The sequence below is a fragment of the Panthera leo genome, chromosome B4, assembly GCF_018350215.1.
Source record: "Panthera leo isolate Ple1 chromosome B4, P.leo_Ple1_pat1.1, whole genome shotgun sequence".
Lineage (NCBI taxonomy): Eukaryota > Metazoa > Chordata > Mammalia > Carnivora > Felidae > Panthera > Panthera leo.
Window position 1 is genome coordinate 58,058,345 of NC_056685.1, and position 24,690 is coordinate 58,083,034.

The following is a 24,690-nucleotide window of genomic DNA, read 5'->3' on the forward strand; positions in this document are numbered from 1 at the left end:
TGCTCTCCCTCTATCTGTCTTTAAAATATTTCTACTTAGGGGCGCCTGGCTGGCTCAGTTGGTTAAGCGACCAATTTTGGCTCAGGTCATGATCTTGGAGTCTGTCGGTTTGGGCCCCGCATCAGGCTCTGTGCTGGCAGCTCAGAGCCTGGAGCCTGCTTCATATTCTGTCTGTCTGTCTGTCTGTCTGTCTCTCTCTCTCTCTCTCTCTCTCTCTCTCTCTGCCCCTCCCCCCACTCATGCTCTGTCTCTCTCAAAAATAAATAAACATTAAAAAAAATATTAAATATTTCTACTTATGGGGCACCTGGGTGGTTTAGTCGGTTAAGCGCCCAACTCTTGGTTTCAGCTCCAGTTGTGATCTCATGTTTCATGAGTTCAAGCCCCACATCGGGCTCTGCACTATCAGAGCCTGGGATTCTTTCTCTCTTGCTCTTTCTCTCTGCCCTTTCCCTGCTTGCTCTTGCTCTCTCTCAAGATAAACATTAAGAATAAAATATTTCTATTTGTGTTACACTACTTTTTCACAGAATGCCTTTAATATTACAGGCAAAAACTCAAATCCTTCTTTCTCTTTTCTATTTGAACACAACTTACTCGTTTTTTCTTTTAATTGATAATGAAACGTTCAAGATCAATTTTTGCTTTGTCTATGCAAGTCAACCAGTATTGTAGAGTGCTATTTAAATTTGTCTCTTCTGTTAAAATTAAAACAAAATAGCACAGAAAACACCTGGATTTGCAAACTTTCTCCTAATAGGATGGAAACTAGGAAACGATAATGTCAAGAAAGATGTAACCTACAGCACTAAGAGGACTTGTGAAGAGTTACTCACAAGTATTTTTCATGCATGTGACACAAAATGCAGAGGTAAGTTGAAAATTATCTGCTGAAATATTTGGTAGTGCTCCTTAAGTCATCTGTGCTTTTTATTGTGAGAGAAAGGGAAATGGTTTATGTGTGGTGCTTGTGTAGTTGTTTGTGTGATGGATGCAACCTAATTTGGGAATAAGGATGACTATTTAGGTGTTGGTTATTTCCTTGTAATTTCTTAATACCTATTTTGCATACTTTACCAGTGTCTTGAATGATTTTTTTTTTTTTTTTTGACACTAACTCCAACCATTGGAACTACTAAGTCATCAGTGATGCCTTACAGGAAATATATACCTCAAATTTATAAAACCACTGTACAAAGTTTAGCTCAAAATTGTTAATTTTAGATTTTCACTTCTGCTTTTTTAGACATATGTTCCTTTTAAAATGTCCACAAGTAATTTTTAGTACATAAATAACTTGTGCTCGTTGTAGTAATAATACACAGCTCAACAAAAGGAGAGGGAAATATATCAGTGATGTTACTTCTTTGAGTAACCATAATTAGTGGGTTCTGTTGTATAACTTTACAAAATTTCATTTATCACTGTTTTTTTTTAATTTGGATTAAAATTTCTTTTAACTGTGTTAACATTTCAAACATAGACAGAAATAGAATGTGATGAACCCTTATATGTCAGCGCAATTATGTTTTATTTTTTTTAAAACGTTTATTAGAAAGAATGCAAGCAGAGGAGGGACAGAAAGAGGGACAGAGGATCCGAAGTGGGCGCTGTGATGACAGCAGGGATCCATCCCACAAACTGTGAGGTCATGACCTGAGCTGAGGTCAGAAGCTTAACCTAGCCACCGAGGTGCCCCAATTAGGTTTCATTTTTTAACCCAACCCATTTTCCTTTCCTCAACTCAGCATTGTTTTATGATAAGTCTAAAACCTCACATTATTTCATCTGTAAATATTTCAATACATATTTTTAAAACATGAAGACTGATTTTAAATATGACTACAATGCTACTGTCGCGATTAAAAATGTAACATAACTTCTTAATATCAAATATCTTGTCGGTGTTCAAAAATCGGTATCTAAGAAAGCTTAATTGTAATTAGTTGCCTGCCTTATCTACCTGTACCTTTCCTATATCTCTTTTTGTATTTTGACTTGTTAACAAAATTGGTTCTACTTTCTCATAGTTTCCAAATTGTGGTCATTGTGTATCTGTGGGAACACTTAACCTGTTTCTCTGTCCCCTATCTTTAGAGGTTTGATCAGATAAAGGTTTGGTTTATTTATTTTTTGACAAGAATTCTACATAGATGGTGCTATGTATTTTTATCAGAGGGCAAAACTATTGATGATTGAAGACTGTTAAAAATTTTTTTAAATGAGTAAATTGGAAGATCTTATGGACTTCATTAAATGATTCAGGCATCGGGCAACATCCCATCAGCAAGTAGAGGAGAGTTCAGAGGAGATGTACAAAATGGAAGTTTTTTATAGGAAGGAGAGTAGGTAAAGAAAGTTATTAGCCAAAAAAAAAAAAAAATTGTTCTGGGTAAGGTCACTTTCCCTTAGGGGAAGAGCAGGAGGTCTTATCAGGCAAGTTATCTCATCTTCCTTTGGGGGAGGAGAGAGCCCCTATGGCAGACTCCTTGGTTCCCATCAGAAAATTTCTGACTGACTGGGTAAGACTGTATCTGGGGGAGGTTGAAACTGCAATTAGATTATGTATTGAACCCTAGTTTGGGAACTTGGCCTAAGAAATGCCATTTTGGAATTTTTAAACAATTCTCCCACTTTGGATCAGACTCTCCACTGAACTGAGAGGTGTGATAAAAATTTAAGGCACTAGCTCTACTCTCAGCTGCTGCTCTGTAGTTGACCTTCTGTGTGGTATTCACGGGTCATGACATTGTTTTCTCGATTCTTTGTGATATTCACAGGTTATAACTTTAGGTTTGCAGTTTTTAAGTCCGTCATCCTCTTTGTTCTTTTTCTGGTCTTCCAGTCTTAGGGAGATCATTTGCTTGTTGGTAAGCAGCTACAAACATGGATCAAATGTTTTCCAGAGAATATAATGTACCAGGGAGGTTAGAGAAGACATCTAATCTACAGTGGCTGGTCGTACTAGCATGAGGAAACAAGGGACCAACAGAAGGTTGTATACTGATAGACTTCTAAGAGGTTTACGAGGTTTTTGTTAAGGTTCATAGGATTTGCCCAGTGAAGTGGGTACCTTGGTCAATGGAGATTATAGGAGGAATGTCCCATATTTTCTAACAGTATCTTTTCTACCATGTGGGCATTAGCTTTACTTGAGAGAAAGGCTTCAACCCATACAGAAGACATACATCCAATAGCAAGAACATGTTGATAATCCACGCTAAGCGGTGGTTAAATGAAGTCTAGCTGCAGGTGTTCAAGGTGTACAGAGGGAGGAAGTCTGAGGCCTCTGGGAACAAAAACGGTTTTCTAGGATTATGGACCTGATAAGTCAGACATGTTTGGGTAGACTGTTTTAACAATATTATTGAAGTCCCCCTATAATGTCTATTCATAATTTGAATGATCTTAAATGCCCTGTGGTGGGTGAAGGAGTACCAAAACCAAAAAATGGGGTTTGTCAAAAACACAAAAACACACAAAAAAACAAGCAGCTGTCTTGGGTTTCCCATAGCCCCACTGATCTTTGCTTTTAGGCCATTTTTTTTTGCCCACCTTAATTTCTGAGCAGGAGCAGACTGATGCCATGTTACAAGGACATCAGGATGGCAAAAGGCTAACAATGAGGGGCCTTTTTTTTTTCCTTTGGCAAAAGCAGAATGGATTCCATCCACATGTGCCACAGTCTTTCAGCTACAATAAAGGCTTAGTGTGACTTATTTGGCAATGTTTCCCTTGTCAGTTCCATACCCAATAAGCCTGATTAGTTTAACAAATCCTTGGGACTATTGCAGGTCAAAAAGACTTCAGATAGTACTTGATTTGGGGAAAATTTACCAAAAATATTTATTTTTAAAGGGTTTGAAAGCTCTTCCCTAAAAAGGATCACATTTTATGAAAATACTTGGAAAGTAAAAAACTTTTTATAATTTGTTATCAAAAGCAGACCAAAAGTCCAAGAACACTTTGTCCTGTTAAAAGAGAGAAACCAAATTTTAATTTTGTACCAGCTTTAGATACTAAAATTCGTTTTTAAATAAGTTAATTATATTCTTAGTTTGACCACACATTAAAATTTTCTTTCCAAATATTCTTTTTCCATAGACCTTTTATAGCTTTATTCTTTTTTTTTTTTTATGTTTGTTTGTTTTTGAGAGAGAAAGAGACAGAACATGAATGGGGAAGGAGCAGAGAGAGAGAGAGAGGAAGACCCTGAATCTGAAGCAGACTCCTGTCTCTGAGCTGTCAGCACAGAGCCCAAAGCCGGGTTCAAACCCACGTACCATGAGATCATGACCTGAGCTGAAGTCGGACACTTAACCGACAGAGCCATCCATGTGCCCCTCTATAACTTTCTTTTTTACATTCCAATTTTGTCCTTTTTTTTTTTTTTTTTTTTTTTTTCCTTTTCAGGCAACCAGATTCCCTTTGGAACAAAATTACTTTCTCCTCCCTCAATAAAAAATGCATATCCATTTTTTTCATACCTTCTCGTACTAAAAATGCATCCTACTTTCCTGGCATAGAGATGTTTTCCTTATTATTTCTAGGAGCTTTAATTACATATATTAGTTAAAATTCTTAACCCTTAGAAGCCTTAATTTCTAATGAAAGCTTAAGAATTAAGCAATTGTGAACTGTTATACCAGCATTCTTTAAATTTGAAACTTTGTGAATACACTTCATAATTTCTAAAAGCATTTGCGCTTTTCAGTTTTTCAATATAGCACTAACACATCTAAGTGTCATTTAGATTATGTAATGAGAAGCTAAAAGTGGATAAATCTAGATTTAGTATTTGTCTGATTTGGAAATTATCTAGATATTTAATGAACTTAATTCCTCATTTAACCCAACTAAGCAAAACTTTAAGCTTTTCAGTTATCAAAAAGAAATTGGGAAAACTAGAAGTAGACATAAATATTGCTTAAAAGTTCATTTATAAACTTCTATCTTACCTCTATTTAATTTACTTGTCTTTAAAAATTATGTTTAGATTACCCACAGAAACTTCAATAAACAGTAGAAAAATTCAGCCATTATCCTAAGCTATTATTTTTTTTCTTGAAGATCTTGTAAGAGTTAATACAAACTTCTTTGGCTAGTAAACTTCAATTGCTTTATGTTTAATGTTGATAATTCTAAATACATGTCTTTTAATTAAACCATCAACCTTAAGCTAGCTTTTATATCAAATATCTTTCCAAATCATGTGAACTTGAGAAGCATTTGGGTTAGTTTCTATCTTTGAGAGTTTTAGAATGCACAATTCTTACAAGCACTTGGCACTTGCCTTTAAATCAACTAAATAGAGCTCTTTTACAAAGCAGTATCATCCAGAGGTAGAAAACCCCACTTACCTGCAATAAACACACGGAGACACATGTGAACAGATAGAACTTATAGCTTCAATTTTAAAATAACTGCCATGAAATAGTTACAAAATTCACCAGTTATAAAAGTTGGGTTTGAGTTTTTCTAATACATGAAGTAAGTTAAGGGTATCTCTCTGGATGGCTAAAGCTTATTAAAAATATTTGTGGAGTGGGGCACCTGGGTGGCTCAGTTGGTTAAGTGTCCAACTTCGGCTCAGGTCATGATCTAACGGTTTGTGGGCTCAAGCCTGGTGTTGGGCTCTGTGCTGACAGCTTGCTCAACCTGGAGTCTGCTTCGGATTCTGTGTTTCCTTCTCTCTCTGCCCCTCCCCCACTTACTCTGTCTCTCTTTGTCTCTCAAAAATAAATGTTTAAAAAGTTAAAAAAAAATATTTGTGGAGAAAGAAGATATTTAAGTTTTATATTTCTCTTTGGCAAGTCAAGTCCCAAATGGCCTTTCCCCCTTTTGTTTTTTCTTGATAAGAATTACCTCCCTGAAATTCACATTTTAAAGAGGTGGACTAGATAAGAGTTCCTAGACAAGACCAGGTAGAACATTGAAAACTTACATTCCAAAGGCACATGGAAAAAAAAAAAAAATCAAGCTCCTTCTAGAAGGAGGAGTGCAGATTTTTTACACAAACTATTTGAAAGAAATATGGGAGGTTTGGGTTCCAGTAAAAGGATTGATAGTCCTTGAGTTGTTACTGGAACCACATCCTTGGTCCTGTAAAGGCTAGATTTGTAAAATGAGGAGTTATTTTTAATTCCTGAAAGAATTTGATTGCTGCCTAGATGATATCAAAGGGCTGACACACCCATCTACCTATGAGAATGTCTTTTTTTTTCTCTGTGTACACTTAGCTCAGGGGCAAAGACCTAAACATTTTATCAGGCTCTGAATATCAGCTTTGAACTTAGTCAAATTTCTGAGTATAGAATTATTAAATCCTTTCAAATGTCTTTTCAGTTTTCAGCAGGGACACACAATAAATATTTTTAGCAGTATTAAACAACCTCATGGACCCAAGAGGCTTTCTCTAAGAGTGTGTAAAAGTTATATCCTTACAAGATTTAGAGTTACTCTAGCTAGTGAAAGCTGGCGAAAGAACTGACAATCTCCCTGTCCCAGGCAGGCAGAAAGCCAAACAACATTCTTAACGATGCAGGCCGACTGAGTCTGAGTGTAAGGGTTAAATTGTAGTGTAGGGCTAACCTGTAGCCTTGAGAAATAACAGCTTTGTTTTGACACTATAGGTTAAGAGATAACAGCCTTGTCCTATCAATCAAGGGAAAGAAAGTTCAAGGAAAATCAACTGGATTAGTGTTTGATTGGATTGGGGCAAGGGCATGTTGAGAACTTTGAAAAAATGGAGCCGGAGGCAGGGTCAAGGAGGTCAACTGGTTGTGGCTTAATGGCAGAAGGTCTGAACTATTTCCACCCCCATCTGGGAACTATTTCTTTGTTCTGTTCCCAGGTGATGATAAGACGATGTGGTCGGCTATAAAAACTGTACCCCTGCTGTTCGAGGCCGCACTCTGATCAAGAATGTCGGTACCGATTGGTCGGCCTTGCCTCTCATTGCAATAAACTTTGTTGTGACTGTCACTGGTGCCCGTAGCATTCTGTTTCAGGAGCCATGTGGATGCCACACGAGGACCTAGGGGAGGGTCCCACACGACCAGCCAAGAGGGTCCTTGGCTTTATGCAGGATAGAAATCAAATGTGAGCTGGAGAAAGTGAAAACAGAATTTATTGGATAGTGTGAGTGACAGATAACAGCAGACTGGGAGACTTGGAAAGGAGAGAAGAATGAGTCTTACCATTGCTAAGGGTTTATATTAGAAGAGAATCTAGGGGGGTGCCTGGGTGGTTCAGTTGGTTAAGCGTCCGACTTCAGCTCAGGTCATGATCTCGAGGTCCGTGAGTTCCAGCTCCACGTCGGGCTCTGGGCTGATGGCTCAGAGTCTGGAGCCTGCTTCCGATTCTGTGTGTCTCTCTCTCTCTGCCCCTCCCCCATTCATGTTCTGTCTCTCTCTGTCTCATAAATAAAAACGGTAAAAAAAAAAAAAATTGAAAAACAAAAAAAAAGAATCTAGGGTGCATGTTCCCCCAGAAATCCAGGGTAGGGTCCAGCCAAAGGCAATTGTCAGGTGAACAATAAGTGCTATTCCATAAATTACCAAAGATAAGGGTACTGATGCCAGCATTTGTTTGAAGCTAATGTCCTTGAACATGTTTGGGATCTGGCTCTTCTTAACTGTTATCAGGTGTTTGGGGCCTAGGACAAAACTCAGTGATTAACTTTCTTGCCTCTCCTGTTTCTGGAGTACTAAGTGCAATAGTCAAGAAAGAATTCTTCAGTCATTTTACCATGCAACTTAGTAAGTTTATTCAATTTTTTTAAATTTAAATTTTATTTAATTAACATACAGTGCAATATTGGTTTCAGGAGTAGAATTCAGTGATTCATCACTAACATATAACACCCAGTGCTCATCACAAGTGCCCTCTGCAATACCCATCAGCCATCTAGCCAGTCTCCTAGCACCTTCCTCCATCAACCCTCAGTTTGTTCTTCATCATTAGGAGTCTCTTGTAGTATGTTTCTCTCTCCTCTTCCCAACCCCCTGCCCCACTTTCCATATTTCATCTGTGTTGTTTCTTAAATTCCACATATTAGTGAAATCACGTGGTATTTGTCTTTCTGTAAATGACTTATTTTGCTTACCATAATACAACCTAGCTCTATCCACATCATTCCAAATGACAAGACTTCATTCTTTTTGATAGCTGAATATTTCATTATATATATGAATGAATATATATACATTCATATACATGTACACCACATCTTCTTTATCCAATCATCAGTTGATGGACTTTTGGGCTCTCTCCATAGGTTGGCTATTGTTGATAATGCCGCTGTAAACAGTGGGGTGCATGTACCCTTTTGAATCTGTATTTTTATATCCTTTGGGTAAATACCTAATAGTGCCATTGCTGGATCTTAGGGTAGTCATACTTTCAGTTTTTTGAGAAATGTCCATAATGTTCTCCAGAGTTTACATTCCCACCATCAGTGCAAGAAGGTTCCCCTTTCTCTGCATCCTCACCAACACTTGTTTGTTAATTTTAGCCATTCTGACAGGTATGAAGTGGTATCTCATTGTGGTTTTGATTTGTATTTCGCTGACGAAGGATGTTGAGCATCTTTTCATGTATCTGTTAGTCCTCTGGATGTCTTCTTTGGAAAAGGGCCTATTCATGTTCTTTGCCCATTTCTTCACTGGATTATTTGTTTTTTGGGGTGCTGAATTTGATAAATTCTTTATAGATTTTAGATCCTAACCCTTTATCTGATATGTCCTTTGCAAATATCTTCTTCCATTCTGTAGGCTGCCTTTTAGTTTTGTTGATTGTGTCCTTTGCTATGCAAAAGCTTTTAATCTTGATGAAGTCCTAATAGTTCATGTTTTTTGTTTCCCCTGCCTTTGGTAATGTGCCTAGTAAGAAGTTGCTTTGGCTGTGGCCAAAGAGGTTGCTGCCTGTGTTTTCCTCTAGGATTTTGATGGCTTTCTGTCTCACATTTAGGTCTTTCATTTATCTTATTTTTCAGTATTGTGTAAGAAAGTGGTCCAGTTTCATTCTTCTGCATGTTGTTATCCAGTTTTCCCAACACCATTTGTTAAGGAGACTTGTTTACATTGGATATTCTTTTCCACTTTGTCAAAGATTAGTTGACCATATAGCTGTGGGTCCATTTCTTGGTTTTCTGTTCTGTCCCTTTGATCTATATGTCTGCTTTTGTGCCAGTACCATACTGTCTTGATGACTATAGCTTTGTAATATAGCTTGAAATCTGGAATCATGCCTCCAAATTTGTTTTTCTTTTTCAGTATTGCTTTGGCTATTTGGGGTCTTTTGTGGTTCCATATAAAATTTAGGATTGTTTTTTCTAGCTCTGTGAAAAATGCTGGTGGTATTTTAATAGAGATTGCATTAAAAGTGTATATTTCTTTGGGTAGTATAGTTATTTTAGCAATGTTCTTCCAATCCATGAACATGGAATATTTTCCATTTCTTTGTGTCCTCTTCAATTTCTTTCATAAGTGTTCTGTTCTATAGTTTTCAGGGTATAGCTCTTTTACTTCTTTAGTTACGTTTATTCCTAGGTATCTTCTTGTTTTGGGTGCAATTGCAAATGGGATCGATTTCTTGATTTCTTTTTCTGCTGCTTTGCTATTGATGTATAGAAATGCAACAGATTTCTGTGTGTCGATTTTATATCCTGTGATGTAGCTGAATTCATGCAGTAGTCCTAAGAATTTTTTGGTGGAATCTTTTGGGGTTTCTACATAAAGTATCATGTCATCTGCAAAGAGTGAAAGTTTGACTTCTTCCTTGCCAATGTGAATGCCTTTTGTTTCTTTTTGTTGTCTAACTGCTGAGGCTAAGACTTCCAGTACTATGTTAAATAGTAATGGTGAGAATGGACATCCTTGTCTTGTTCCTGATTGTAGGGGAGAGGTTCTGTTTTTCCCCATTGAGGATGATATTAGTGTGGGTCTTTTGTATCTGGCCTTTATGATATTGAGGCATATTCCATCTATCCCTACTTTGTTGAGGGTTTTTATCAAGAATGGATGCTGTGTTTTGTCAAGTGCTTTTTTGGATCTATTAACAGGATCATATGGTTCTTTTACTGTTGTATCATGTTGACTGATTTGTGAATATTGAACCACCCTACAGCCCAGGAATACATCCTACATGATCATGGAGAATGATTTGTTTATTGGTACTGTTGAATTCAATTTTCCAGTATTTTATTGAGAATTTTTGCATCCATGTTCCTCAGGGATATTGGCATGTAATTCTCCTTTTTAGTGGGGTCTTTGGTTTTGCAATCGAGGTAATGCTGGCTTTGTAAAATGAGTTTAGAAGTTTTCCTTCCATTTTTATTTTTTTGGAAAAGTTTCTCTCTCCTTTAAATGTCTGGTAGAAATCCCTTGGGAAGCCACTGGGCCCGAGACTTGTTTGTTGGGAGATTTTTTATTCAATTTCTTTTCTGGTTATGGTTCTGTTCAAATTTTCTATTTCTTCCTGTTTCAGTTTCGGTAGTTTGTGAGTTTCTAGTAATTTGTCCATTTCCTCCAGATTGCCCAGTTTGTTGGCATATAGTTTTTCACAGTATTCTTGTACAATTGTTTGTATTTCTGTGGTGTTGGTTGTAAACTCTCCTCTTTCCTTCATGATTTTATCCATTTGGGTCCTTTCTCTTTTTGATAAGTTGGCCTGGGGGTTTATCAATTTTCAAAGAAACTACTCTTAGTTTCATTGATCTGTTCTACTGTTTTGTTTTGTTTTGCTATATCATTTTATTTCTGCTATAATATTTATTTCCCTTCTTCTGGCTTTAGGTTTTATTTCCTGTTCCTTTTCTAGTTCCTTTAGGTTCAAAGTTAGGTTGTATATTTGGACCTTTCTTGCTTCTTGAGATAAGACTGGATTGCAATAAACTTCCTCTTAGGACTGCTTTTGCTGCATCCCAAAGATTTTGGACTGTTGTGTTGCCATTTCATCTGCTTCCATATATTTTTAATTTCTTCTTTAATTTCTTGGTTAACCCATTCATTTTTTTAAGTTTGTCTATTTTCAGAGAGAGAGAGAGCAATCAGGAGAGGGGCAGAGAGAGAGGGAATCTCAAGAAGGCTCTATACTGTCAGTGCAGACCCTGACATAGGACTCAATCCCCAAAACCCACAAACCGTGAGAACACAACCTGAACGAAACCAAGAGCCAGACACTTAACTGACTTGTTTTTGTTGATTTTTGAGGAGGGTTCTCTGTGCCTCTTGGGCTTGAATGCTTGTTTCCTTCCCCAGATTAGGGAAGTTCTTAGCTATAATTTACTCAGATAAACCTTCTGCCCCCTTTTCCCACTCTTCTTCTGGGACTCCTATGGTATGGATGTTATTTTGCTTTATGGAATTGCTGAATTCCCTAAGTCTACCTTTGTGATCTAATAGTTTTCTTTCCTTCTTCTTTTCAGCTTTGTATTTTCCATAATTTTATCTTCTAGATCACCTATTCTCTCCTCTTGCTTCTTCAATGCTCGTCGTAACTATATCCAGTCAGTTTTGCACCTGAGTGATAGCATTTTTTATTTCAGCCTGACTAGTTTTTAGGTCTTTCATCTTTGCACAAGGGTTTCTCTGGGGTCTTCTTTGCTTTTTCTCAAGCCCAGCTAGTAGCTTTAGGACGGTTGTTCTAAATTCTCGTTCAGATATGCTTATATCTGTTTTGAGCAAGTCCCTGGTTATGATTTTTTTCTTGACCTTTCTTTTGGGGATAACTCCTCCATGTTGCCATTTTGGCTAAGTTTTGTCTTTTGTGTGTTTTGAAAGCTTGCTATCTTTCCTGCACCTGAGAGTAATGCTCTATTAGAAAAGGGTCATGGGACACCTGGGTGGCTCCGTCGGTTAAGTGTCCAACTTCGGCTCAGGTCATGATCTCGCGGTCCGTGAGTTCGAGCCCCGCGTTGGGCTCTGTGCTGACGGCTTGGGGCCTGGAGCCTGTTTCAGATTCTGTGTCTCCTTCTCTCTCTCTCTGACCCTCCCCTGTTCATGCTCTGTCTCTATCTCAAAAATAAATAAACGTTAAAAAAAAAATTAAAAAAAACAAAAAGAAAAAAAGAAAAAAAGAAAAGGGTCATACACTGTCCAGGGCTGGGACTTCAGTAAGTGTTTCTGGTGTATGCTGTGTGCACTCTGCTGTTGCATATTGGCTACTCTTTCCCACTGGTCAGTCCTCTGCGGAGCTCCTCTTTGCTTGCAATGCAGAGTGTTTGGACCTTTAACTAGGTGTGCTTTGACTTGTTTGTTAAAATAAACCTCACACCTGTAATGCTGTCTCCCTCGAACCGTGGACATCCTTCTGCCTGTTCTTAGATTGATTTCCTGGGTGTTCCAAGTGATCTGACCTCAATACAGTTGTGTTTGAGGTATAAGGAAAGTCCAGGTTCTTCCTACCTCTTTGCCATCTTAACTCCTCCCCAGTAAGTTTATTTAGGTAGCACAGGAACAGGACCCAACGGGCAGAAAGAGCTACACTTTTGCTGTATGAAGCTGGTTGGTTATATGCTTAGTGCTCAGAGAGGGGAGATGCAGGGAGTATTAGATCATAAATATTTTCTTCAAATTTCTATTCATAAAGCTACTTTTGTAAGAGCTCTCTGGTGCTTTATGAGTCAGCTCAATTTTAACTATTGGTGAGAAGTACAGGCAGTCATGAGACCCTTTAAGAACATAGCAACCAGCATGTATTATCAAAACTATACAGGCTGTAGGTAAGCCTTCTGGGCTAAAGGCAAGCATTTTTCTGCTTCTATCATCACCCCTTGAAGTGGGGAACATAGTTCCTTTGGCTTATTCAGAGGCAAAATATGCAAAATACATAAGTGAATGGGGCCTACCAGAAAAACAGCAGAGATGGAGTGTTGATAAAATGTAATCCCTTTAGCTTTCTTCATTAGAACATAAAATGAGACAAGAAAGAAAGAAAGTTATTTCTAGGAGACAAAGAATCAGTAACCAATGGGTCTGGATTTGGGAAAGAAGGAAAACATGAATTTTTACTTCTGTCTTTTGAATGGACTCAGGAGGTAATCTATTTAGAAAAACCCTTGAGGATCCTTCCTGAGTTTAGGAAATTCTTTCTTTTAATCTTTTTGTTTAAAAACATTTTTAATGCTTATTTTTGAGAGAGAAACAGCATGTGAGCAGGGGAAAGACAGAGAGAGGGGGAGACACAGAATCCGAAGCAGGCTCCAGTCTCTGAGCTGTCAGCACAGAGTCCAGTGCAAGGCTTGAACCCACTAACCATGAAGTCAAGACCTGAGCTGAAGTCAGACACTTAGCTACGACCCCTAGTTCAGCCTTTGGCCAATGCCTGATGAGGATCTGTGATAGCGCTGAATGGTCTTATTTTATTTATTTTTATTGAAAAAATGTTTACTTTTAGAGAGAACATGAGCAGGGGAGGGGCAGGGAGAGAGGGAGAGAGAGAATACTGTGCTGACAGTGCAGAGGATGACGCAGGGCTCAAACCCGCGAACATGAGATCATGACCTGAGCCAAAATTGAGTCAGATGCTTAAGAGCCTGAGCCACACAGGCACCCATGAATGGTCTTATTTTAAAATGTAACTGGTTAATAGGCTCTTTAGAGTGGAAAGGCAATTCAGATATAGGATTGCTAGGATGATTTCTCAAAGGATAGAGGGGAACAGTAGGGGTTGCATCAGTCTTACAGTCTTATTTTAGGTATATTGTCTCTTCTTCATTAGCCTTTTCTAATGAATCTTTCAGTGGAACTACTCTGGAAGTTTGAAACCTTTTGGAGGCATCTGCATGCCAATTAAAACAGGTTTCCCATTTAATTTGGGAACTCTTGCTTTCAAGTGCACTTCTTAAATAATCTTATCTAATGTTCCTCATAATGGCCATTGTATTTCTAGGCCAAAATATCCTTGAGGGCTGGGAGAAGTTTGGTAGGACCCCAGCTGCAAATGGAGTTAACCTATTTCTGTTCAGCCATAGCTACCTGGAAATGAAGTGCAACTCACATATCTGTCTGGCCTTATTTTGAGGCCTCCAACCTGACAGTTACCAAGCCAAGTTCCACAGGATGTGAAACAAACTCAGTACAGTTTTGTCATTTTTGCTAGATAGCTGAGATTTCTGGGACTATAGTTCTTAGGCACAAAGTAAGCAGGTATGCAGGAAGGTGGCATGCATGACTCTTCAGAATTTAAAAATCCCATTAGCTAAGACTGTGGCTTTCTCAGGGCCAAACTAATACCTAAAAAGGATGTGCCACAGGGTTGGGGTTTATGTGTGTTTTATAGTATACCTTGTTGTACAGAAGTTTCCTTGCATTTTGACAAGTGACCTAGTGTCTATCTAACTCATTCTGTGACCAATGTATTCTGTCATGGGAATCTTCTTGAGGTGGCTACTGCTCTAACAGCCTTTGAATGCTCAACCTATGCCTACCAAGTTTTGCATCTTTTTGGCTTCTGAGATTCCTGCTCCTTTATCTACACAAAACAAAGCAAATAAACATTGTGTACCTTAACGTATCAGTAGTAACCAAGAAATGATACTGGGTCCTGGCCACAAGAAGACACATGTGCACCAGCAATAATTCCTGTGGAACTCGGTCAAGTTTTCCACCATGGGAATTGTGGTCTGAAAGGCTAGAGTTTAGCTCCAGGCAGACCGTTCTGCCAGATCACTTGGGCTCTGGGCAGAACCACCAGCTCCACTGGGCTCTGGGCAAATATGCTAGGTCAACTGGGCTTCAGACAAATATGCCAGCTCAATTGGACTTGGGGCATAACTCTCTGCCAGCACAAGCTGACCTGCCCTGTGAAGGAAAGCCAATTAGATTGGGAGCTTAAACACAACATAGAGCAGAACTCAGAACTAAGGAAGTTACCCACAACCCCTGGAAATGACAAGAAAGACAGTGGACTCAGATGGTTTGTGCGTACTATGTCTGTGTTTCTCACTGTCCCCAAATGCTACTGGAAGTTTGCTTTGGATCTCATTGCTGCCACAAAATCTGTTAAAAAACAAAATCAACTGAGTAAATTTGAAGATCTAATTGACATTATTAAATGATTTATGAATCAGGCAGCATTCCATCCACCAAGTAGCAAGGGATTCACAGATGTACAATATAGAAGGTTTTTATAAGGAGAGTGGGGCAAGAATATTAGCAGAAGAAAAGAATTATTCCAAGCAAGGTGACTTTCCCTTAGGGGGAAGAGTGCATGAACTGGGAGGGATTGAAGGGGATGTTGCAGATTATACCTCTCCTTCCTTCAGGGGATGGAGAGGGCCTATGTGGTGGACTCGTTGGTACCCATCAGAAAATTCCTCCTTGACCAGTTAAGAAGACTACATTTCTGGGGAGATTGAAACTGCAATTAGATTAGGTATTGAGCTCTGGTCTGGGGACTTGGCCTAGGTGAGATCATTTGGGGTCTGTGGTTTTCTTTTTAATAAAGCCTACATCTATTCTCTCGTTAGGTGTTGCAAATGGTGATATTCTATCATTCCTTCCTAATTTATCAGCTGGAATAATTGATAAAAAAAAAAAAAAAACAACTCCCCTGCTTCATCAACTATTTGGCTGTCTTAGGTCTTCCTTCCAAAGGAGAAGCGAGATAAAAGCTTGATTGTGTTTCTGATCACTTAAGAGTAGATTGCAGTTACTGTGCCTTCTTACCCCTAAGAACATCAGAATGTATTTCCGATAAATAAAGACATTTGCTTGCATGACTACAGAATAATGATCAAAATCAGGATGTTTAACATTATTACAATACTATGATTTAATTCAAAGTTCTATGTTCAAATATTCTCAGTTGTCCCAAACATATACTTTATAGCTTTTTGGTTTCCTGGTCCAGGATCCAGTTCAGTTCACATATTTAGTTGTCAAAGCTCATTAGTTTCCTTACATCTGGAGAATTTCTCAATTCCTTGTCTTTTATGACCTTGAATTTTTTGAGGCGTATAGGCCAGTTACTTCGTAGAATGATATTTTCTCTTGATTATTCAAGTTCTATATTTTCACAGACATACAACAGCAGTGATGTTGTGTTCTTAATACTACATATCAGGATTTAAAATCTTGATCACTTGATTGGTGTAGTGTCTGCCAAATTTCCCCATTGCAAAGTTACTATTTTTCCTTTGTAATTAATAAATAATTTATGCGAAGATATTTTGAATCTATGTACATCTCCTATTCCTCATCAGACTTTCATTCACTAGTTTTAGTACCTATGATATTGTGCTTTATAATAAAAAATGTCCCATTTCTGGCACTGAGCTCCTAAAACCGTAGGAATTTCCTAAATGATGAGAGCAATAAAGGTGTCTTTGGTTATGTTAACGAGGTGACTTTTGGGCCCCACATAAGGATGGGGACTGGTTGCTAGAGGAGACAACCACATGATGAGAATGTCAGAAATTTAAGCCACTCCTTCCTGACCTCCAGATGGGAGAGGGGCTGGATATTGAGTTCAATGATCAATGGCCAATGATTTAATCAATCCTGCCTGTATTATAAAGCCTAAAAGGAGACCTAAAAGCAGGTTTGGAGAGCATCCAGGTTGGTGAACATGTGGACATTTGGAGAGAGCGATGTGTCAGGGTGAGGCTGGAAGCTCGGTGACCTTTCCCCATACCTTGTCTTATGCATCTCTTCCATCTGTCTGTTCCTGAGTTATACACTATTGTAATTGACTGGGGATCTAGTAAGTGCAATGTTTCTCTGAATTTTGTGAGCCACTCTAGCAATGATCAAACCCAAGGAGGTGGTCATGGTAACATTCAGTCCATAGCAGGTCAGTGAGAAGTACAGGTGACATCCTGACTTGAGATTGGCATCTGAAGGTTGTAGAGATGGGTTTTATGGGATCTGACACCATCACCAGATAAAAAGTGTCAGAATTAAATTGAATTATAGGGTACCCAGCTGTAGCCAAGAATTGCTTGGATGTATATGGGGAAAAAACCTACATGTTGGAATTTGTGATTAGAAACATAGCATCCATTGATATTTCTTGCCTAATTCAATTACTACTATAAATGTGGCCAAATAGAAATTTTTTTAATCTCCATTTTTTCTATATTTATTACTTGTCAATCTACCATTAGGATTTTACCTTCTTCCTAATTTTTTTTTTTTTTTTTTATGTTTTATTTTCAAAAGAGCAAGCATGAGCACACGAGCAGGGGAAAGGCCCAGAGAAAGGGAGACAGAGAATCCACAGCTGCCTCCACCCTGTCAGGACAAAGCCCGATATGGGGCTCAAACCCACGAACCATGAGATCATGACCTGAGCTGAAGTTGGACATTTAACTGACTGAGCCATCCAGGTGCCCTTACCTTCTTACCAATTCATAAGTTAATATCATTATGAATTTGCAGATTCTTATATTCAGTGGTTTATGATCTGTTGCTATCATTTATTTTGAAGCTCAAATTGTCCCAGAGTTGGCCATCAGGATATTCTTTAAGCTGGCTCCTATGCCTGTTTGGTACGTATTTCTTTGAGTGTTTCATTACTTCCTGGTATAGCCAGATGTCCCAGGTACTAATACTTTTTATATGTCCTAACTGTTTTTAATAGCTTCCTTATTTTTCTTGTTATTATAAAAGTCTCCAGGATGGGGCGCCTGGATGGCTCAGTCGGTTAAGCGTTCGACTTCCGCTCAGGTCATGATCTCGCGGTCTGTAGGTTCGAGCCCCACGTTGGGCTCTGTGCTGACAGCTCAGAGCCTGGAGCCTGTTTCAGATTCTATGTCTCCCTCTTCCTCTGACCCTCCCCTGTTCATGCTGTCTCTCTCTCTGTCTCAAAAATAAATAAATGTTAAAAAAAAAAAAAAAAAAACAAAAAGTCTCCAGGCTTGTCTTGTACACTTCCTACCCCACTTTCGAATCATTTATTTCTTCAAGTTATCCATGGCTCTTTTTCATGGAAATAATAGAGACCATAATCCGGAGGCAAAGGATTGTTGTTATTTATGGGCCTTTTCAGTAGTCAGATCTAGGAAGTACTTAAATATTTGGAAGATAAAATACATTTTGAGTTCATCAACCTCCTTCCAATGCAAATTTAGCAGTATAGGGGTTTTACTTATCTCTTCCATACCTGTATTTCCTTTGTCACCCATAGAAAATCCTAGTCTTCAACGAAACCAATATAAATGCTCATTTGCTTTATTCTACAATACACACACTACAATTTTAGAATAATAATACCCAAACTACTTGTATTTTTCCTGTTGCTGAATTACCACAAATTTGGTGGCTTGCAACAAGCCACACCTTCTGTGGAGCAGAATTCCATGTGCAGCTTAGCTGGGTCTTCTGCTAAGGAACTCACAGGCTGCAATGAAAGTGTTGTCTGGGGCAGCTGTCTTATCTGTGGTTCAACAGGGGAATGGCCTGCTTTTGGTGGCAGAATTTAGTTCTTTGTGGTTATAGGATTGAGGGCCTCAGATTCTTGCTGCTGTCAGCTAGAGGTGTCCCTGTTTCCTGCCAGCTGGGCCTCTCAGCACAGAAAGGCCATAACACAGCTCCTTCAAATAATTTTGCTCCTTCAAAGCCAGCAGGGGGGTGACTCTAGCAGGTCAAGAGCTGTAATCTTATGTACCTTAATTATATAACTACATACACGTATGCCCCATCACCTTTGCAATGTTCTACTGGTGAGAAGCATGCCCACACTCAAGGGGAGGGAACTGCACAAGGGTGTAAACATCAGGGGGCAGGGATCATAAGGGACGCCCTAGATTCTGTGTGCCTCACTACTGCAATATGACTGCTAAAAATGGTTTAAGATTTTTGGGTCATTCTTTTTTTCTTAAGCTACATACCAGTATATTCCCTAAGTATGTATGGGAATGTTTCCAGACTTTTTTTTAGAATCAGCTTTTTCTCATATAATTTTGAGTGCTCATCTGTGTCCACAAATTTTCTTCATATACTATACTTTTTGGGGGGAAATATCATATTTTACTTAACCAGTTTATCTCAATTGGATGTTATTTTTTTCTGTTATAAACAGCATCATAATGAATATTCTTGTGGGAAAACATTTTCATGCACCCTTTAATTATATTGTTAAGATGAATGATGCCTATTTATTCCCAGAAAGCTTCTCTGCTTGGGCAGGATTTAAGGAACTATTTCTGTGAAGAAAATAAGGAAACTCCACTGAAGAGAGATATTAATCAGAGTTCTTCAGAGAAATGAAAGCAATAGAGAGAGAGAGAGAGAAAGTGTGTGTGTGCGTGTGTGTGTGTGTGTGTGCATGTGTATTACAGAGATTTATTATAAGGGATTGGCTGACATGATTATGGAGGCAAGTAAATACCAAGATCCACCTGGTATGTCAGCCAGCTAGAGACCTAAGGAGCTGATGGTTAAGTTCCAGTATGAGCCCAGTGAGTCCAAAACCTCCCCAAAGAGAACTGGGAGAGCTGATGGTTTAGTTCCTATCCAAAGGCAGTCTCAAGACCAAAGAGCTGATGGTTGGACTTGAGTCTGAAGGTAAGAAGAAAACATGTCCCAGTTCAAACAAAGGCAGTCAGTCAGGAAGAATTGTTGCTTGCTCAGAGGAGAGCCCATCTTTTTGTTCTATTCAGGCTCACCCTCATTAGGAAGGACAATCTGCGCCCGCTGGTTGGGGAAGATGGCGGCGTAGGAGGACGCGGGGCTCACAGCGCGTCCTGCCGATCACTTAGATTCCACCTACACCTGCCTAAAGAACCCAGAAAACCGCCAGAGGATTAGCAGAAGGGAGTCTCCGGAGTCAAGCGCAGACTAGAGGCCCACGGAAGAGGGTAGGAAGGGCGGCGAGGCGGTGCGCGCTCCACGGACTGGCGGGAGGGAGCCGGGGCGGAGGGGCGGCTCGCCGGCCAAGCAGAGCCCCCGAGTCTGGCTGGCAAAAGCGGAGGGGCCGGACGGACTGTGTTCCGACAGCAAGTGCGACTTAGCGTCTGGGAGGTCATAAGTTAACAGCTCTGCTCGGAAAGCGGGAAGGCTGGAGGACAAAGGGAGGGAGAGCTGCTGAGCCCCCGGACGGCAGAGCTCAGCTTGGCGGGGAACAAAGGCGCCAGCGCCATCTCCCCCGCCCATCCCCCAGCCAAAATCCCAAAGGGAACCAGTTCCTGCCAGGGAACTTGCTCGCTCCGCGCAAACACCCAACTCTGTGCTTCTGCGGAGCCAAACCTCCGGCAGCGGATCTGACTCCCTCCCGCTGCCACAGGGCTCCTCCTGAAGTGGATCACCTAAGGAGAAGCGAGCTAAGCCTGCCCCTCCAGCCCCCGTGCACCTTGCCTACCCACCCCAGCTAATACGCCAGATCCCCAGCAACACAAGCCTGGCAGTGTGCAAGTAGCCCAGACGGGACACGCCACCCCACAGTGAATCCCGCCCCTAGGAGAGGGGAAGAGAAGGCACACACCAGTCTGACTGTGGCCCCAGCAGTGTGCTGGGGGCAGACATCGGGTCAGACTGCGGCCCCGCCCACTAACTCCAGTTATACACCACAGCACAGGGGAAGTGCCCTGCAGGTCCTCACCACGCCAGGGACTCTCCAAAATGACCAAACGGAAGAATTACCCTCAGAAGAATCTCCAGGAAATAACAACAGCTAATGAACTGATCAAAAAGGATTTAAATAATATAACAGAAAGTGAATTTAGAATAATAGTCATAAAATTAATCGCTGGGCTTGAAAACAGTATACAGGACAGCAGAGAATCTCTTGCCACAAAGATCGAGGGACTAAGGAACAGTCACGAGGAGCTGAAAAACACTTTAAACGAAATGCAAAACAAAATGGAAACCACGATGGCTCGGCTTGAAGAGGCAGAGGAGAGAATAGGTGAACTAGAAGATAAAGTTATGGAGAAAGAGGAAGCTGAAAGAAAGAGAGATAAAAAAAATCCAGGAGTATGAGGGGAAAATTAGAGAACTAAGTGATACACTAAAAAAAAATAATATACGCATAATTGGTATCCCAGAGGAGGAAGAGAGAGGGAAAGGTGCTGAAGGGGTACTTGAACAAATTATAGCTGAGAACTTCCCTGAACTGGGGAAGGAAAAAGGCATTGAAATCCAAGAGGCACAGAGAACTCCCTTCAGACGTAACTTGAATCGATCTTCTGCACGACATATCATAGTGAAACTGGCAAAATACAAGGATAAAGAGAAAATTCTGAAAGCAGCAAGGGATAAACGTGCCCTCACATATAAAGGGAGACCTATAAGACTCGTGACTGATCTCTCCTTTGAAACTTGGCAGGCCAGAAAGGCTTGGCACGATATCTACAGTGTGCTAAACAGAAAAAATATGCAGCCGAGAATCCTTTATCCAGCAAGTCTGTCATTTAGAATAGAAGGAGAGATAAAGGTCTTCCCAAACAAACAAAAACTGAAGGAATTTGTCACCACGAAACCAGCCCTACAAGAGATCCTAAGGGGGATCCTGTGAGACAAAGCACCAGAGACATCACTACAAGCATAAAACATACAGACATCACAATGACTCTAAACCCATATCTTTCTATAATAACACTGAATGTAAATGGATTAAATGCGCCAACTAAAAGACATAGGGTATCAGAATGGATAAAAAAACAAGACCCATCTATTTGCTGTCTACAAGAGACTCATTTTAGATCTGAGGACACCTTTAGATTGAGAGTGAGGGGATGGAGAACTATCTATCATGCTCCTGGAAGCCAAAAGAAAGCTGGAGTAGCCACACTTATATCAGACAAACTAGACTTTAAATTAAAGGCTGTAACAAGAGATGAAGAAGGGCATTATATAATAATCACAGGGTCTATCCACCAAGAAGAGCTAACTATTATAAATGTCTATGCACCAAATACCCGAGCCCCCAGATATATAAAACAATTACTCATAAACATAAGCAACCTTATTGATAAGAATGTGGTCATTGCAGGGGACTTTAACACCCCACTTACAGAAATGGATAGATCATCTAGACACACAGTCAATAAAGAAACAAGGGCCCTGAATGATACATTGGATCAGATGGACTTGACAGATATATTTAGAACTCTGCATCCCAAAGCAACAGAATATACTTTCTTCTCGAGTGCACATGGAACATTCTCCAAGATAGATCATATACTGGGTCACAAAACAGCCCTTCATAAGTTTACAAGAATTGAAATTATACCATGCATACTTTCAGACCACAATGCTATGAAGCTTGAAATCAACCACAGGAAAAAGTCTGGAAAACCTCCAAAAGCATGGAGGTTAAAGAACACCCTACTAAAGAATGAGTGGGTCAACCAGGCAATTAGAGAAGAAATTAAAAAACATATGGAAACAAACGAAAATGAAAATACAACAATCCAAACGCTTTGGGACGCAGCGAAGGCAGTCCTGAGAGGAAAATACATTGCAATCCAGGCCTATCTCAAGAAACAAGAAAAATCCCAAATACAAAATCTAACAGCACACCTAAAGGAAATAGAAGCAGGACAGCAAAGGCAGCCTAAACCCAGCAGAAGAAGAGAAATCATAAAGATCAGAGCAGAAATAAACAATATAGAATCTAAAAAAACTGTAGAGCAGATCAACGAAACCAAGAGTCGGTTTTTTGAAAAAATAAACAAAATTGACAAACCTCTAGCCAGGCTTCTCAAAAAGAAAAGGGAGATGACCCAAATAGATAAAATCATGAATGAAAATGGAATGATTACAACCAATCCCTCAGAGATACAAACAATTATCAGGGAATACTATGAAAAATTATATGCCAGCAAATTGGACAACCTGGAAGAAATGGACAAATTCCTAAACACCCACACTCTTCCAAAACTCAATCAGGAGGAAATAGAAAGCTTGAACAGACCCATAACCAGCGAAGAAATTGAATCGGTTATCAAAAATCTCCCAACAAATAAGAGTCCAGGACCAGATGGCTTCCCAGGGGAGTTCTACCAGACATTTAAAGCAGAGATAATACCTATCCTTCTCAAGCTATTCCAAGAAATAGAAAGGGAAGGAAAACTTCCAGACTCATTCTATGAAGCCAGTATTACTTTGATTCCTAAACCAGACAGAGACCCAGTAAAAAAAGAGAACTACAGGCCAATATCCCTGATGAATATGGATGCAAAAATTCTTAATAAGATACTAGCAAATCGAATTCAACAGCATATAAAAAGAATTATTCACCATGATCAAGTGGGATTCATTCCTGGGATGCAGGGCTGGTTCAACATTCGCAAATCGATCAATGTCATACATCACATTAACAAAAAAAAAGAGAAGAACCATATGATCCTGTCAATCGATGCAGAAAAGGCCTTTGACAAAATCCAGCACCCTTTCTTAATAAAAACCCTTGAGAAAGTCGGGATAGAAGGAACATACTTAAAGATCATAAAGGCCATTTATGAAAAGCCCACAGCTAACATCATCCTCAACGGGGAAAAACTGAGAGCTTTTTCCCTGAGATCAGGAACACGACAGGGATGCCCACTCTCACCGCTGTTGTTTAATATAGTGCTGGAAGTTCTAGCATCAGCAATCAGACAACAAAAGGAAATCAAAGGCATCAAAATTGGCAAAGATGAAGTCAAGCTTTCGCTTTTTGCAGATGACATGATATTATACATGGAAAATCCGATAGACTCCACCAAAAGTCTGCTAGAACTGATACATGAATTCAGCAAAGTTGCAGGATACAAAATCAATGTGCAGAAATCAGTTGCATTCTTATACACTAACAATGAAGCAACAGAAAGACAAATGAAGAAACTGATCCCATTCACAATTGCACCAAGAAGCATAAAATACCTAGGAATAAATCTAACCAAAGATGTAAAAGATCTGTATGCTGAAAACTATAGAAAGCTTATGCAGGTAATTGAAGAAGATATAAAGAAATGGAAAGACATTCCCTGCTCATGGATTGGAAGAATAAATATTGTCAAAATGTCAATACTACCCAAAGCTATCTACACATTCAATGCAATCCCAATCAAAATTGCACCAGCATTCTTCTCGAAACTAGAACAAGCAATCCTAAAATTCATATGGAACCACAAAAGGCCCCGAATAGCCAAAGTAATTTTGAAGAAGAAGACCAAAGCAGGAGGCATCACAATCCCAGACTTTAGCCTCTACTACAAAGCTGTCATCATCAAGACAGCATGGTATTGGCATAAAAACAGACACATAGACCAATGGAATAGAATAGAAACCCCAGAACTAGACCCACAAACGTATGGCCAACTCATCTTTGACAAAGCAGGAAAGAACATCCAATGGAAAAAAGACAGTCTCTTTAACAAATGGTGCTGGGAGAACTGGACAGCAACATGCAGAAGGTTGAAACTAGACCACTTTCTCACACCATTCACAAAAATAAACTCAAAATGGATAAAGGACCTGAATGTGAGACAGGAAACCATCAAAACCTTAGAGGAGAAAGCAGGAAAAGACCTCTCTGACCTCAGCCGTAGCAATCTCTTACTCGGCATATCCCCAAAGGCAAGGGAATTAAAAGCAAAAGTGAATTACTGGGACCTTATGAAGATAAAAAGCTTCTGCACAGCAAAGGAAACAACCAATAAAACTAAAAGGCAACCAACGGAATGGGAAAAGATATTTGCAAATGACACATCGGACAAAGGGCTAGTATCCAAAATCTATAAAGAGCTCATCAAACTCCACA

At 39.5% G+C, this 24,690-nt stretch overlaps 1 protein-coding gene across 1 annotated transcript in view; it reads left to right on the forward strand.

The window, feature by feature from the left end:
• The window catches only part of IRAG2 (inositol 1,4,5-triphosphate receptor associated 2), a 135,275-nt gene that overhangs the window by 5,920 nt on the left and 104,665 nt on the right, over nucleotides 1-24,690 (forward strand). Inside the window, exon 2 of the mRNA XM_042946085.1 lies at nucleotides 761-871. Coding sequence (XP_042802019.1) covers nucleotides 761-871 — 111 coding nt within the window. The remainder of the gene's footprint in view (nucleotides 1-760; nucleotides 872-24,690) is intronic.